The sequence below is a fragment of the Eumetopias jubatus genome, unplaced genomic scaffold (assembly GCF_037043125.1).
Source record: "Eumetopias jubatus isolate StellerSeaLion01/CBP00866 unplaced genomic scaffold, mEumJub1_p1.0 scaffold_15, whole genome shotgun sequence".
Taxonomy (NCBI): domain Eukaryota; kingdom Metazoa; phylum Chordata; class Mammalia; order Carnivora; family Otariidae; genus Eumetopias; species Eumetopias jubatus.
The window spans coordinates 6038197-6053402 of NW_028274821.1; the positions used below are offsets into that span (position 1 = coordinate 6038197).

A 15206-nucleotide genomic window follows, 5' to 3' on the forward strand; every position below is an offset into this window, starting at 1 on the left:
TGAGCCACCTAGGCGCCCCTCCACCCCAACTTCTAACTTAAACTGTAAATTATTAGGTAGAACCTAAAATATATTCACAATAATGTTACTAACTTCTTACCTGTTAAACCTCTCCAATCCAGAATGCTCTTTCCTTGGTATGTTTTGTTTCCTAGTCTGAGATCTTTTCAAATGTCATCTTTCTCAGTGAAGACCCCGACCACTTTATTTCAAGCTGTGTCCCTACTTCCTAATCCAATTCCCTACTTTATTTTTCTCCATAGAAACGTTATCACCTAATTTGTAATGTATTTTCCTTATTTATCACCATCTACTAGAAGAGTGCAAGCTCTATGAGCACAGTGTTTCATCTGGTTTTTCTTCCTTTACCCACTGTTGTATTCTCAGTATCTACAACAGTTCTGGAGCATCAAAAAATCAAAATTTAAATGAAAAGATGGATGGATAAAGAGTGTTCCTGAAAGATGAAGTATCCTTATCACCAGGCCTTTACATTTAAAAAAAATTTTTTTGTTTACATTATCACACATTCAGAAAGCCTTCAGTCTGATAAGAACACTGTGACTTTCTGATTTGAGCAGAGATTTTAACACTTCTATCATTCTTTGCATTCCGGGTGCTAGTGTTAGAAGTGTGGCCAACAGGGGAGTAGTTTTCAGTGCCCAGAATTTATACAATAACATCACTATCAATCTTATTATTAGTAAGTGCTCATGCAATTATGATGTAAGCTAATTGACACAAAATATGTAAAGTTCAATACACACCTACATTTATAGAATGTATACATATTGAAATCAAACTACACAATGTAATATTTTGAGAAGATCAAATGGACTCAAAAATGTTAGGATAACTAACATACTTGTCAAGTTTACAAACTGAATTTGTAACAAGGTACACTGTTAGAAATAACACTCTAAATCTACAGAGCCTTAAGGGGGGAAAAAAGAGTTAAAGTTTATTTTCCAGAAAACACTAAAAATTTATTAGCAAAAAGGAAGTAACAAATGTTGAAGGAAACTTTCACACCTCTAATTCAGACCTTTTCTCCTCTAAATGTGATGTAATTTCAGTAAATGTTTCTGTCCCTTAAATGTTTCAGGATTTTTCACTGGGTAAGCTGTGTTGCGATTAGAAACTGCTAACCTCAATGAGCTATTATCATCTACCTGCTTCCCACCTGACACTACTTCATTAACAGTCAGCTAGTAAGAAGTCTCAAAACTAATAAACTATGTTGAGGGTAGGGAAAAGGAAACAAGAGGTTTGAGGTTTTTTTGTTTTTTTTAAGATTTTATGTATTAATTTGAGAGAGAGTGAGTGAGCACAAGCGCATAGGGGGTGGAAGGACAGAGGGAGAGGGAGAAGCAGGCTCCCCGAGGAGCAGGGAGCCTGATCCTGGGCTCCTTCCCAAGACCCTGGGATCATGACCTGAGCTGAAGGCAGATGCTTAACCAACTGAGCCACCCAGGCGTCCCAAGAGGTTTGAGTTTTGATAGTTGTTCTGTAGTGTTGTTTTTTTCCCCCTGAGAAAATAATCTCTATATCTTTAACATTTGATAATTAAATGTACTGAATTTTAGTATAACTTTTTTTTTTTTTTTTTTTTTGGAACTTTGTCCTCTTACTAGTAAAACTGGTGTCTGGCAAAAGAGGAGGTTGACAGTAAGAGTGGAAAGACAGAAGAAAAAAGTCTCTACTCTTAACAAAGTATACATTATGACATATTTGTTGAAATTATTTTATGATAAAATTAAATATGATTTGCAGTTTCAAGATCTACTACACTCATATTTAAATATAAACAAATCAGCACATTCTAAAGCTATACACAAGTTATTTCTAATTTATTCTGCCAGAGTTTCCTCCATAAATTTCAATGCAAGTTCCAAGATATGAAAGAAAAAGCCAAGACAGACCTTTAGTGGACAACTCTGTCCAATAGTCTGTGTAGCTAACACGAAGGGACGTTTTAATATAGAGTGAAATGTACAAAAAAGATCGAAACAATTGAAACATTAATCAGAGCAAATGACCCTTGAGGCATCGTCATGTGGTAAGACTGCCACCATTGTTGAAGGCTGACTCCCAACATGAAAAGGAAGGATGCTGGAAACACCACTATGTGGAAACTATGAAAGATCACAGGGACATCCGACCTGTTCTCAGGTGGAGCATAATGGAAAATGATATGCAGTCTAAGGTTAAGATGCTGTCACATAATACAGGGAAGTTGAGATACTCCAGAAAAACTCATATGATGAACTCATAAAATTTAAAGAAGAGAAATAAGAGACAACAGTGTTTCTTTCTGTAACTGAGAAGAGTATGACTAACTACTGGCCTCAATTACACTGCTTCTATTCTTCACAACTATTACATATATAAACCACTCCAGATCATTTCTCCTGTTTTTGATTTACTACTCCTCAAAAAAAACCCAAAGCAGTAGATGACTAGATGGGCATAAATAAGGCTGAGGCAGTAAAGTACTGGTGGTTTAAGAGTATACACTTGGGAGCTACAGCACTTATGTCTGAATCATGGCCATGCCACTACTAATGAGTGACTACTGCTAAGTTAGTTGGCCTCTCTGTGCTGCAGTAATTATACCTAACTACCTCACAGGGTTGTTACCAAGATTAAATGAGTTCGAAAAAATGCTCAGAACAGTGTCTTGACCTGCCTAAGTGCTTACAATGGCACAGATGACAATGATAATTCGTTTATCATTTTTTTAAACATTAACATTAAACATTTTTTTAAACTCTCCTCAAACCCATATATGAACCACTTTCCCAGTTTTAAAAACATGAACTCCTATAATCCTCAAAACAATGAAGAAAAAATATTTTTATTCCCATTTTACAAACAGGTTCTACAGAAAAACTAAACACCTAAGCAGGCTAAGTAACCCGACTAGACAGCAGTCCAGCACTAAAATACACAACAGGATGTTTCTAATGTGCTCTGCTCTACAAAACTGTTTCCCTATAAGATATGTTTGATTTTATGTAGCAGTTATTAGAAGTTAAATTGGGAAAGAAGTACATTATCAAGTGAAATATTAAAAATTAAGTCATTTAACATATACTATACATATAAAATATGATTTACATATTAAATCACTTCTTATATACTTACATATATAAAATCACTTTAAATATAAGAAATGAAGTAAAAATTTGGTGAAGGAAAAACATACATTCCCACATACTAGGCAGTTATCTAAACATTTAATATGCATGATCTCATTTAATCCTATGAAATAATTACTACTGCTACCTCATTCCACAGATGAAGAAACTGAGGTTTTGGAGATATTAAATAACTTGACAGAAGTTATCCGGATGGGAAGAGAACAGTGGATATTCAATGCCAGGTCTACATGATGCCAAAGCCTAGCCCTTTAGCTAAGGCAACACTCTACTCATGCCATACAAAGGCGATACACATTCTACTAAGTCACACATTGAAACCTGTGATCGTCGATATACTGGAAAAAAGCCCAAATTTTTAAGAAATACAACGTATTTAAAAAAAAAAAGAAATACAACGTATTTTCTGTAGTTCTCTAGTCCAACATACAGTCAAACACAGCAAAGTTCATGCACTATCAGCACTACTACTTAGTTAAGGGGCATCCTCTGGAGTCTTAAAATCAGAAGGTAGAAACTCTTTTTAAATTCTCTGCAACAAAAAAGTGAGCCTCAAAATACTATTCCAAATCGCTGTAAACATATGAAATCATGTTAGTGACTTGAAATAATGGAAATGGTATTTTTCACTGCGTCAAGAGATATTATCTCCCCATCCTGCCTACCTATACTAGTATAAATTAATCAAGTATTTTCAGGAGCATGTCTAAATAGAGCAATAAAATGGGTTCAAATATGCTAGTTCAAAATGTACAAGGTAATTAAAAACACTGATTACATAGTTCTTCAAAAGGCTCACAAAATTATCGCTTAGAATGAAAAAACAAGTTTTATATTATCCACAAAACTGAATTTAAAATTTCTAAATACATATTATCTAAATGTCCATAACATTTTAAACAGTACAATTTATATATTGAAAGGGTTTTTGCATTAAAGATTTCTATTGATTGAAAAAATCAAATTAGTATAAAAGATTTCCAAAATTCAACTTACATCTCAACTAATACCAGATCACAAAAACAAGTGACTTACGGCATCAAGAAAATCTAGATAGCTCCTTAAAATCTATGATAAGGGGATCGGAGTTACATTCTACATGGCCAAAGTGTTTTCTCAAGAATTTCGACAAGTATTAAACAACTTTCATAACACAATTTTTTTTTTAAAGATTTTATTTGACAGAGAGACACAGCGAGAGAGAGAGAGATCATGAGCGGGGGGGAGGGGCAGAGGGAGAAGCAGGCTTCCCGCTGAGCAAGGAGCCCGATGCGGGGCTCAATCCCAGAACCCCAGAATCATGACCCGAGCCAAAAGCAGACGCCCAACCGACTGAGCCACCCAGGCGCCCCTCATAACACAATTTTTAAAAAACATTTTGGCTTTTTGTTACACATTTTTCAAATAGTTTTTTTTTTTTTTAATCACATTGAATATAGTGTATGCAAATCAAAAATTCTGGAAAATTCAAGAGTTGAAAGATGAAAAATCACTACAGTTCTACCATTCAGGAGCAATTACTATAAATATACATTACTCTTTAAGATAATTTCTGTTGTTTTCTTTTGCAAAGTTGTTGTGGTCATACTACATATATAATTTTGTGAGACTCGTTTCTTCACTTGGCATTTTAATATGATCAAGTTCTCACATTTGTAAATTTTTTGAAATATATTTAATGACTGCATATTATTTGAGAATATACCACAGTTAACTTTCATACTAAAATTCTTGATTATCACACATTTTTGTATATCTACTACCAGAAGCGTCTAAGAACATATTTTAATATTCCTCTGCTAGCAGAGTAATAAAAAAAAAAAAAAAAAAAGACTATTTTTACATACTGAGGCGCTGGGGTGGCTCAGTCGGTTAAGCAGCTGGCTCTTGATTTTGGCTCATGTCATGATCCTAGGGTCCTGGGATAAAGCTCCATGTTGGTCTCCATGCTCAGTGGGGAGTCTTCTTGAGGATTTTCTCTCTCCCTCTCCCCCTCCCTCAGCTCACATGCACGCATGTGTTCTCTCTAAAATAAATAAATCTTTAAAAAATTTTTAATTATAAAAAAAGACTTTCACATATTAAAATGTGTAGGTTTCTAAAAAATTTGTATTTAATGCTTTGAGTTACTAGTGTTTAGTTTGAGTTACTAATTGACAAGTTTCTCTTGTATTTGTTAGTTATATTTCCTCTTATGAGATAGTTTTTACCTATTTACCTTTTGAAATCTTTGTGTTTCTTAGCAATTTTTATGTCTCCTTAAAATATATTTTATAAAAAAAAATTACCTAAAATATAATATTTTATAAAATATAAAAATAGTAAACCTGGGTGCTATTTACTGAAAAAAATCTCCCGTTTCTTACTTGCCTTTTTAATGTTGTTCTTTCTTCCTGTTAATTTTCAGAAATGTAAACTTTCATATATTGAAATCTACTTTCCCTCTAACTTCTTATATACCTCATAAACTCTGGCCATCTCCTATATAGTCATCCAGCTTTCATGGTTTGATGTTTCTTTTAAAAAAAAAAAAAAAAAAAGAGGGGACACCTAGGTGGCTCAGTTGGTTAAGCATCTGCCTTTGGCTCAGGTCATGATCTCAGGGTCCTGGGATTGAGCCCCACATCAGGCTCTCTGCTCAGTGGGGAGTTTGCTTTTCCCTCTGCCCCCCTTCACCTCTGCTAATGCTCGCTCACTCTCACTCTCTCTCTCTCATAAATAAATAAAATCTTAAAAAAAAAAGAGGATATGCTTTAAAATTGGTATATTCTTTTATTTCAAAAGTACGGCAAAAAAATTAAGGAAGAGAATGCAAAATATACAGAACAACATAATTTGAAGATCAAAGTCCATGTTCCTTCAAGTTCTATCCAAGAGGTAACCACTGTTTGGGGTACACATTATTTTCTATGCACATACAAAAATATACAGGAAAAAGTGCCTGTAACTTTCCTGACATTTCCTCTCTTCCCCTCATGATTTTTTAGTTCCTCCTTAATAATGCTAGAGTATATTAGTAGTGACCCTCAATGTCCAAGAAGGGACACAGTACATTCACCTAAGATTCTCAGACTTTTTTTTTAGCAACAGAATTCTTTACTCAATTAATGACAGTTCAAAGACTAGGTAATTTCTGAAATACTATTTTTAAAGTACAGGCTTGTCTTTATTTTATTCACTTCACACAATGCAAAATTGGAATGTTTTTATGAATACAAATTACGCAAACCAATTATTAGAAGAATGAAAGACAACAAACTTACTTGGGATACACTGGTTCATAAAGGTACTTGTCCCCTCTTGTAGATGTAATATGAAAAAACAAGATGTAGCCATATGCAGTCTGAAAGACAAATTTTATTTGCCATGAATTAAAGGGTAAGGCTATGACTAAAACCCTAAATTTTATTTTTATATATTCTTACTTTGAAAACACTTCACTCGTGGGAACCCTCTTTCGAAAAGCTACAATCTAATTATGCAATTAAAAAATGACTTTGTTTTAATATAACCCATCTTGTTTAATATAACCCACGAAAAGATTTTATATTTTGATATTTCATAATGTCATTAAATCAACAGTTCATAATAGATTGTAGACAATACTCTAAAATAGTACAGTATTCAATAGCAGATGATTATTTTACAAAATAAACATAACTTTTTAAACTCTGCAATAAGGCAAATAATTTTTTCTAATTTTTTAAAGCAACAATGTCACCGAATAGTAATACTATGATAAAGTTCTTGACTCTAGTCAAAAGTTTACACAATATAACTTCAGAATAACATTTTATACATTTCAAAATCAATCAACTGGCCTATTTACTATAAAATATACTGAGACACAAAAGAAAAACAGAACCTTCATTTCCAAATTTGATCATCAGTTAATTTTTCTGTTAACAAAATACTTTTAAAATACAAATTATATTGAAACATTACATAATCATGGCATATATCTGTCATACCTGTGAAGCTCAACCACTTTATATTTATGGAAATATACAAAATACTATATTTAGCTGTTTCTAACCATTTTTAGGCCTGAGTGGCAACTGTTTGGCCCAAACTACTATATATGAATACTGAACTCTTATTTTAGAAGCAGGTGGGCTTTACCCAAAATACAAAGAAAACTGAAAATAATTATTCAAGGTTTCAAATTTCTTTCTAGTACTTGCTTCTGTTCTTCACTTAAAGAAATGCCAGAGGAAAAACGGTTTCTTCAGCAGTCGGGTGTTTTGCTTAAGCTATAAACTTTACTATTTCATAATGTATTCCAAAATTCTACTTCAATATATTGGGACACAAAACACAAGAGGCTAAGATCATCATTCTAATTCCTCAAGTGCAATTTTACCTTCTTCAAATGTGGCGAATCTGGGATCAAAGGAAAACAGATTCAAATCAAACCATACCAGACATCATAATGCCTACACAGATTAGTGACTTTGAAATTTGTAAACTGTACTATGACCTTATATGGGTTAGAAAAGTAAAATAATAAGGTCTAGCATTTACATGAATAGCATACAAAAGTTGTCTGGAAAATCAGTCACTCAAGATCAAAAGTTCAACATTTCAGAATATCAAAGGCTAATAATATATTCATAATTTTAACAAGTGCTTAGAAGACTATAATGCCAGAGAAGATACACCATCATTTTGTACCAGCATTTAGAAATTTTATATACATGGTATAATAGACAAAATTACAAATAATGGCTTGATTTACTATTCCGGTATTTTGTATCAATCTTGACTAGGATCTGTAGCTTCACATGAATATAAATGCTATATACTTCCAGATCTCACTGACCTTTTCTTAAACAATCCTGCCTTTGAACAAGTCCCACCTCTGAACAATTTTAAAAATTTTGGTAATAAATGGTCATCCTAAAAAGTAGCATCTTTGTTGTTAACTATACCAAAACTGTTATTATGCGGTGTTATGACGGCTTTTCTCTTCCAACCACCAAAATACTGCAAATAAGCATATAACGACTGCTTAATCTATAGGCAACAGTCCCAATACCTTCTTCTAATACACATACACACTGTCTCTTGCTATCTCTCCCCCCCACAACACACACATACTAATTTTTCTAAGAAAATGAAAAGACAAAATAAAGAACCTCTGAGTTTTCTTTCCTGGTATCATTCCATATCTCAATTTTTTTTTTCTTCCTCCAAGTCTTATTTTACTGGATTCTGTGGTTGTAACTGCAAAGGCCTAACAATTTTTGTAGGCAACTTGAATGACAAGTCCTCATGTCTCTTTCTTTTGTATATCCATGAATAAGGGTCACAGACACGTAAGAATAAAGGCTATCAAGAGGATAAATCACTACTTAAATGGAGAATGGAACAGACTTGTCTCTAGTAACACCACTTAGCAGAAAAAGAACTTACTAGAAACAATTTTAAAGGATATTAATAACACATTAAAAATTCATTCAGAGAGGTATGAATATTCAGTCAGAGAAATATCTTTTTTTTTTTCAACTGCAAATTGCAAAAAGAGATTTGAAAAACCATGAGAACTACCTCAGATAACTCCACAGTTTAAAAAGAAGAGTCTGAAATCTGGAGGTGGTGGTAGTTGTTGATGGCTCAATATTATTAACTGCTTGTTTGTATTTTGCTTTGGTGGGCATTTGGGAAGTTTCCCCTTGCTACTCATAATTAAATATATTTTAAAAATTATTTTATGACTGATGCATGACATATATAATATAAAAGCAATTTTCTGTAAACAGGAAGAATTTAAATCCAGCTGCGTCATGATGCAAATCAACTGTTACATAAAACTAATGCTTCACCTGTAGGAAGCAATCCCAGTACCTTCCTCTACCATTATCTAATCAAGGCTCCCACTGAACATGAATTCACCACATACTTCAGAATTCAAGTCATTGTGCATTTCTTCCTTATTAGGACATGCCGTTTTTAACATGAAGAAGATTCATGCATCTGGGCTTCAATGACCTGACTGATGCATCACAAAGATTTAAAAGATAAGGATTTGATGATTTAGAGATGCATCTTCTATCCTAATACACTGTCATGTTAGGCTTCAAATAAGGCCAAAATAACAGATTAGCACTATTTAATTCTTTACACTGGTTCGTAAATGGTGTTTACTGTTTTTACCTTTATTTCTTTATTATACATGTTCGAATACATAAAATTAATCACACAAATCCTACCATGAAGATAATTACCTACCATTTCTGTATACTCTTTTAGACTCTATACATTCAGATACATGAATATATTTAAATGGGAAATGATAAAAACAGCTATAAATCCCACACACACTCAAAAATAAATGATGAATCTTTTGACATGAATACTCATCAAAAATTACCATTTCTAACACTTATTACCACACTTTTATACCAGAGCACTAATTTAAAGGGAGGGGGGAAGCTTCTGTTTCCAAGCAAGATGATGCATTAAGGTGAAGCTAATTTATGCTCCCATTTGAACACAAAACAAAACAAAACAAAACAAAAACCTGGATAAAAACCTGGAACAATGATTTTCAAAACACCAACATGAAGCAATGAGGTCAGTGATCCCTGAGAGATGAGACATTGATATGAGTCCTATAATTGCCCCAGCTTACTACTCTGGGAAGGTTTCCGGGTCACAGCACTGAAAAGGGGAACTAAGGCAGAGGCTGGCGGACTCCCCAACCTATGGTGATGAAGCTGAGAGCCCAAGAAGAATAAGGCAGCTACAATTCATATGAGAAGTACCAGACAGGAGAGAGGTGCACACAGAAAAAATCCAAGAGCACCACACACACATGCGAGGAAACTATTCAAGGCAGGAGAGAAGCCACGCCAAAAGGATTAATTAGTAAGGAGAATAGTGCTCCAACAGTCCTGAGAACAGTGCCTGTCCCACAGTCAGACTGAAGAACTGGTAATTCACAAGGAATTATTAAGAATGCTCAGAAAAGTAGTCCTCAGGTATTCCTGTGGTAATCATAGCAAGGTATGGTCTCAGTAGTGGGGAATAATTGGCTTTATTGAGTGCTGTTCAAAACCCACATTACAAAGCATAAAATAAGACATAAACATATCATACTGTCTCCAAGTAATCATCACTTCATCCCGGAACAAAACTCAAGCTTTATAGGACCACAAAAGCACCCAGCACACAACAAAGTAAAGTAACTATGTCTGGCATCCAATCAAAGATTACCACATACGCAGATAAGCAGGAAAACACGAGACACAAAGAGGAGAAAAATCAACCAATCAAGAATGATCCCAAACTCAATTAAATGTTAGAACACAAAAGGGTTTCAAAACAGTTATAACCGTATTCCACATGTTCAAAAGGTTAGGGAATATAGAAAACCCAAACCATTTTTGAGAGGTAAAAACCAAAATATGAGATTAAAAATATAGTGGATGTGACTAACGGCAGATTAAATACCGCAAAAGAAAAATTCACTGGTCATAAAAGCATAGCAGTAAAGATTATCCAAATGAAACAGCCCCCCCGCAAAATAAAGCTGAAAGAGCACTGGTGAGTTGTGGGACAACTCGCCTAATATACATATAAAGAGTCCCCAAGGGTGGAGGCAGAAGTCAGGAAAAGCAGTTGTATTAAATTTAATCCAAATTTCGTTTGTTTCAGTTAAACTTCTTTAAAAGCTAACTGACTTTTCAAACAAGAATAAGAGCAATGTATGTTGTGGTTTTACCATATGTAAAAATAAAATGGGTAAAATATATGTTCCTTGACCTCAGTAGAATTAAACTAGAAATCAGTAACAGACTTCTGGAAAACTCTCAAATATTTTGAAACTAAATAATATGCTTCTAAATAATTCATGGATCAAAGAAGACATCAAAAGGAAATTGAAAAAAATACAGTATACTAAAATTTGTGGGATGTTGCTACAGCAGTACTTAAGGGGAAATTTTAGAGCTTTAAAGAGCTGTATTAGAAAAAAAGAAAAATCCTAAATCAATGACATTAGCTTTTACCTTAAACTAGAAACAGATGAGCAAATGAAACCCAAAGTAAGCAAACTAAAAAGAGGATGAGCAAATGAAACCCAAAGTAAGCAAACTAAAAAGAGGAAATACCAGAGGTCAGAGTGGAAATCAATGAAATACAAAACAAAAATAAAACCAGTGAAACCAAATTCTGGTTTTTATTTTTGTTTTTTTAAGTAATATCATTAAAATTGATACACCTCTACTCAAATTGGCTGGGGGGCAGGGGGAGGGGATAACCACTATCAGAAATGAGAGAGGTGACATCACTACAGATTCTAGAGGTATTAAAAGAATAATGAGTGAGTATAATGAATAACCATGACAAAAAGTTTACAACTTGAATGAAAAGGACAAATTCCTTGAAAGACAGAAACTGCCAATCCAAGTAGCTTAAAAGCCTACTGTGTCTATTCAAGAAACTTAAATTTCAACTAAAATCCTTTCCACAAGAAAACTCTATGCTCAGATGGTATCACTGGTAATTCTACCAAATATTTAAAAAAGAAATATGAATTCAACACAAATTCTTCCAGAAAACCATAGAGGAGGGGACACTTTCCATCTTTTATGAGGCTAGCATTACCCTCAAACCAAAGCCAAAAACATTATAAGAAAATGAACTACAGGGTGCCTGGGTGGCTCAGTTGGTTAAGCGACTGCCTTCGGCTCAGGTCATGATCCTGGAGTCCCGGGATCGAGTCCCGCATTGGGCTCCCTGCTCAGCGGGGAGTCTGCTTCTCCCTCTGACCTTCTTCCCTCTCATGCTCTGTCTCTACCATTCTCTCTCTCTCTCTCAATAAATAAAAATCTTAAAGAAAATGAACTACAGACCAGCACCTCTTATCAACACAGATATAAAACTTCTAAACAAAATTTTATCACAGAAAATTTAATAATATATTATCAGGAAAATACATAAGTAAAAGGGGTTTATTAAGAAATGCAGGGTTGGTTTAACATTAAAAAAATCAATAAATGTATTTCACCATATTAATAAATCAAAAAAGAAAAATATGAGGGTCTCAATAAATGCAGAAAAAGCACTGAACATCCTATAAAGCATTCCTGATTAAAAACTATCAGCAAATTAACAAGAGAGGAAAAACTTCCACAACCTGATAAAGGGGATCTGCAAAACACCTAGAACATCATTCTTAATAGTGAAAGACCGAATGCTTTTCTTCTGTTCAACATTGTACTGGACAAGATAATCAGTAAAATCAGGCATGAAAAAGAAATAAAAGGTATCTAAGTTAAAAAGGAAAAATGAAAACTATCCTTTGCCATCGTCATCTATGCAGAAAATCTGATGGACTCTACCAAAAATGTACCAGAGTTTAGCATTGACTGCAATACACCAGATCAATACAGAAACATCAACTGCATTTCTATATACATAAAGAACAACCAGAAAATTAACGTTGTTTTCAATAGAATCAAAAATAGGAACTACTTAAGAAGAAATCTAGCAAAAGATATGAAATAGGTGTACACTGATAATAAAACACAAGTTAAAAATATCTAAATAAATGAAGAGATTTATCTTGTTAATAGGTCAAAAGGTTCAATAATGCTAAGATGATAACTCTCCTCAAATGGATCTACAGATTCAACACAATCTCAATCAAAATCTCAGCAGGCACTTTCATCAAAACTGACAAGGTTAGGGCACCTGGGTGGCTCAGTTAGTTAAGCGACCCTTGGTTTCACTCAGGTCATGATCTCGGGGTCCTGGGATCGAGCCCCGTGTCATGCTCCATGCTCAGCGCATAGTCTGTCACTCTTCCTCTGCCCCCCCCCACCCCCCGCTCTCTTTCCCTCTCTGGAATGAATAAAATCTTAAAAACAAACAAACAAAAAAGAAACCCTGTTTAAAAAAACTAGCAAGGTCTGGGGTGCCTGGGTGGCTCAGTCGTTAAGCCTCTGCCTTCGGCTCAGGTCATGATCCCAGGGTCCTGGGATCGAGCCCCGCATCGGGCTCCCTGCTTGGCGGGAAGCCTGCTTCTCCCTCTCCCACTCCCCCTGCTTGTGTTCCCTCTCTCGCTGTCTCTCTGTCAAATAAATAAAATCTTTAAAAAAATAAAAAAATTAAAAAAATTAAAAAAACTAGCAAGGTTATTCTAAAATTCATATGGAAATAAAACATCCTACAACAGTGAAAGCTACTTTGAAAACAAATTGGAAAACTAACACTGTGATTTCAAAATTATTACAAAGCTAATCAAAACGACACTGTATTAACATAAAGACAGGCAAATAAACACATCATAGAAGCAAATACAGACAAAAACACAGATGTATGTGGATAACTGACTTTTTACAAAGATGCAAAGAACTATAGTGTAGAAGCAATAACCTTTTCAACAAACTGCCAAAATTGAACTTGGATCCATACCTTGCAACATATGCAAAAATTAACTCAAAATATATCACAGACCTAAATATAAAAACCTAAATAATAAAACCTCTACAAGATGGGGGGCCTGGGCAGCTTAGTGGTTAGGTGTCTGACTCAATTTCAGCTCAGGTCATGATCTTACGCTCATGGGACCAAGCCCCACTTTGCGCTTTGTACTCAGCAGAGATGCTTGGCATTCTCTCTCTCCCTCTCCCTCTGCCCCTCTCTCTCTAAAAACAAATAAATCTTAAAAACATACATACGAAAATTTCTAGAAGAAGATATAAAAAAATATGAAGCATAAAATAAACCGATGAATTGGACTTCATCAAAATTAAGTACTTCATTCAAAAAACAATGTCAGGAGAATGAAAAGAGAAGTCACCTCTTAGGAGAAATTCTTTATAAAGTATATATGTAAGACAGAACTTATATCCAAAATACATTAAGAACTCTAGGACTCTGACAATAAGAAAGCAAAGAACCCAATGAATAAAATGACCAAATGATCTGAGCACACACTTTACCACAAAAGATATACAAACAAGGCAAATAAACAAAAAGATGTTCAAAATCATTTTTCATTAGAGAAATACAAATTAAAACTATAATGAGATACAACTATACATCCATCAGAATGGCTAAATTAAAAAATCATACCATACCATATGTTGGCAAAGGGGAAAGAGAACTCTCATGCACTGCTGGTAAGAATATAAAATAATACAACTACTTCAGAAAAAAGCTTGGCATTTCCTTAGAAAGTTTAACATTCACTTACCTCATGATTTAGCTGTTTCACTCTTGAGTACTAACCCAACATAAAAGGAAATATATGTCCATATAAACATCTTATGTATATGAATGCTCATAAGCATTTTGCTTGGAATAAGCAAAAACTGAAAACAACAACTCAAAAGCCCACCAAGAGATGAATGGTCAAACCAGTTGCAGTACATCAGTAAGATAGAATACTAATCTGTAGTGACAGAAAGCAAATGAGTGGTTGAAGGGAGGTGGATCGGGCGGGGGTGGGGGTGGGTACAAAGAAACGTGTAGGAATGATGGATAGTTCATCACTATCTTGACTGTAGTCATGGTTTCAAATGTTATCAAACTGTACACTTAAAACATGTATTTACTGTATCAATTGTACCTCAATAAAGCAAATTTGGAAAAAGAAATGAAAGTGATGGTTGGACTTGTAGCAGCACCTTTTGCTCTCTGGAAAAGCTTCCACCATCACATACAAAGCCTCATCTAGCATACTGGAGAATAAGGGGTCACAAAGAAAATCAAGGTGGACATCTCCCACCAACTAGCAGACAGGGACTGAAAGCATCTGGATCATTAAGCACCAGGGGGACTACAGGTGAGACCAGGAGAACTTCTTGACCAAACCCAGAGCAAGTCACAGAATAAGAGTAAACAAATGGTTGTTTTAAACCAAAATTTGAGATAATGGTTCAATAAACATTACATATGAACAATAATCCTAACAAAAATAGTGTAATTTAAAGAAAGGCTAAGAACATCAAGTTATGGAAATGAAAACAAAATTCAGAGATATCTAGGAGAATTGCACAATAATCACTTCCAAAACAGAGTCTGGTCAAACCA

The 15206-nt window shown here is 34.3% G+C and overlaps 1 protein-coding gene across 7 annotated transcripts in view; it reads right to left on the bottom strand.

The window, feature by feature from the left end:
- RIC1 (RIC1 partner of RAB6A GEF complex) overlaps positions 1–15206 on the bottom strand; it is a 167533-nt gene that overhangs the window by 84778 nt on the left and 67549 nt on the right. For all 7 annotated transcript variants that reach the window (XM_028117347.2, XM_028117345.2, XM_028117343.2 and 4 more), the window contains one exon: positions 6425–6504. In XM_028117347.2, coding sequence (XP_027973148.1) covers positions 6425–6504 — 80 coding nt within the window. The remainder of the gene's footprint in view (positions 1–6424; positions 6505–15206) is intronic.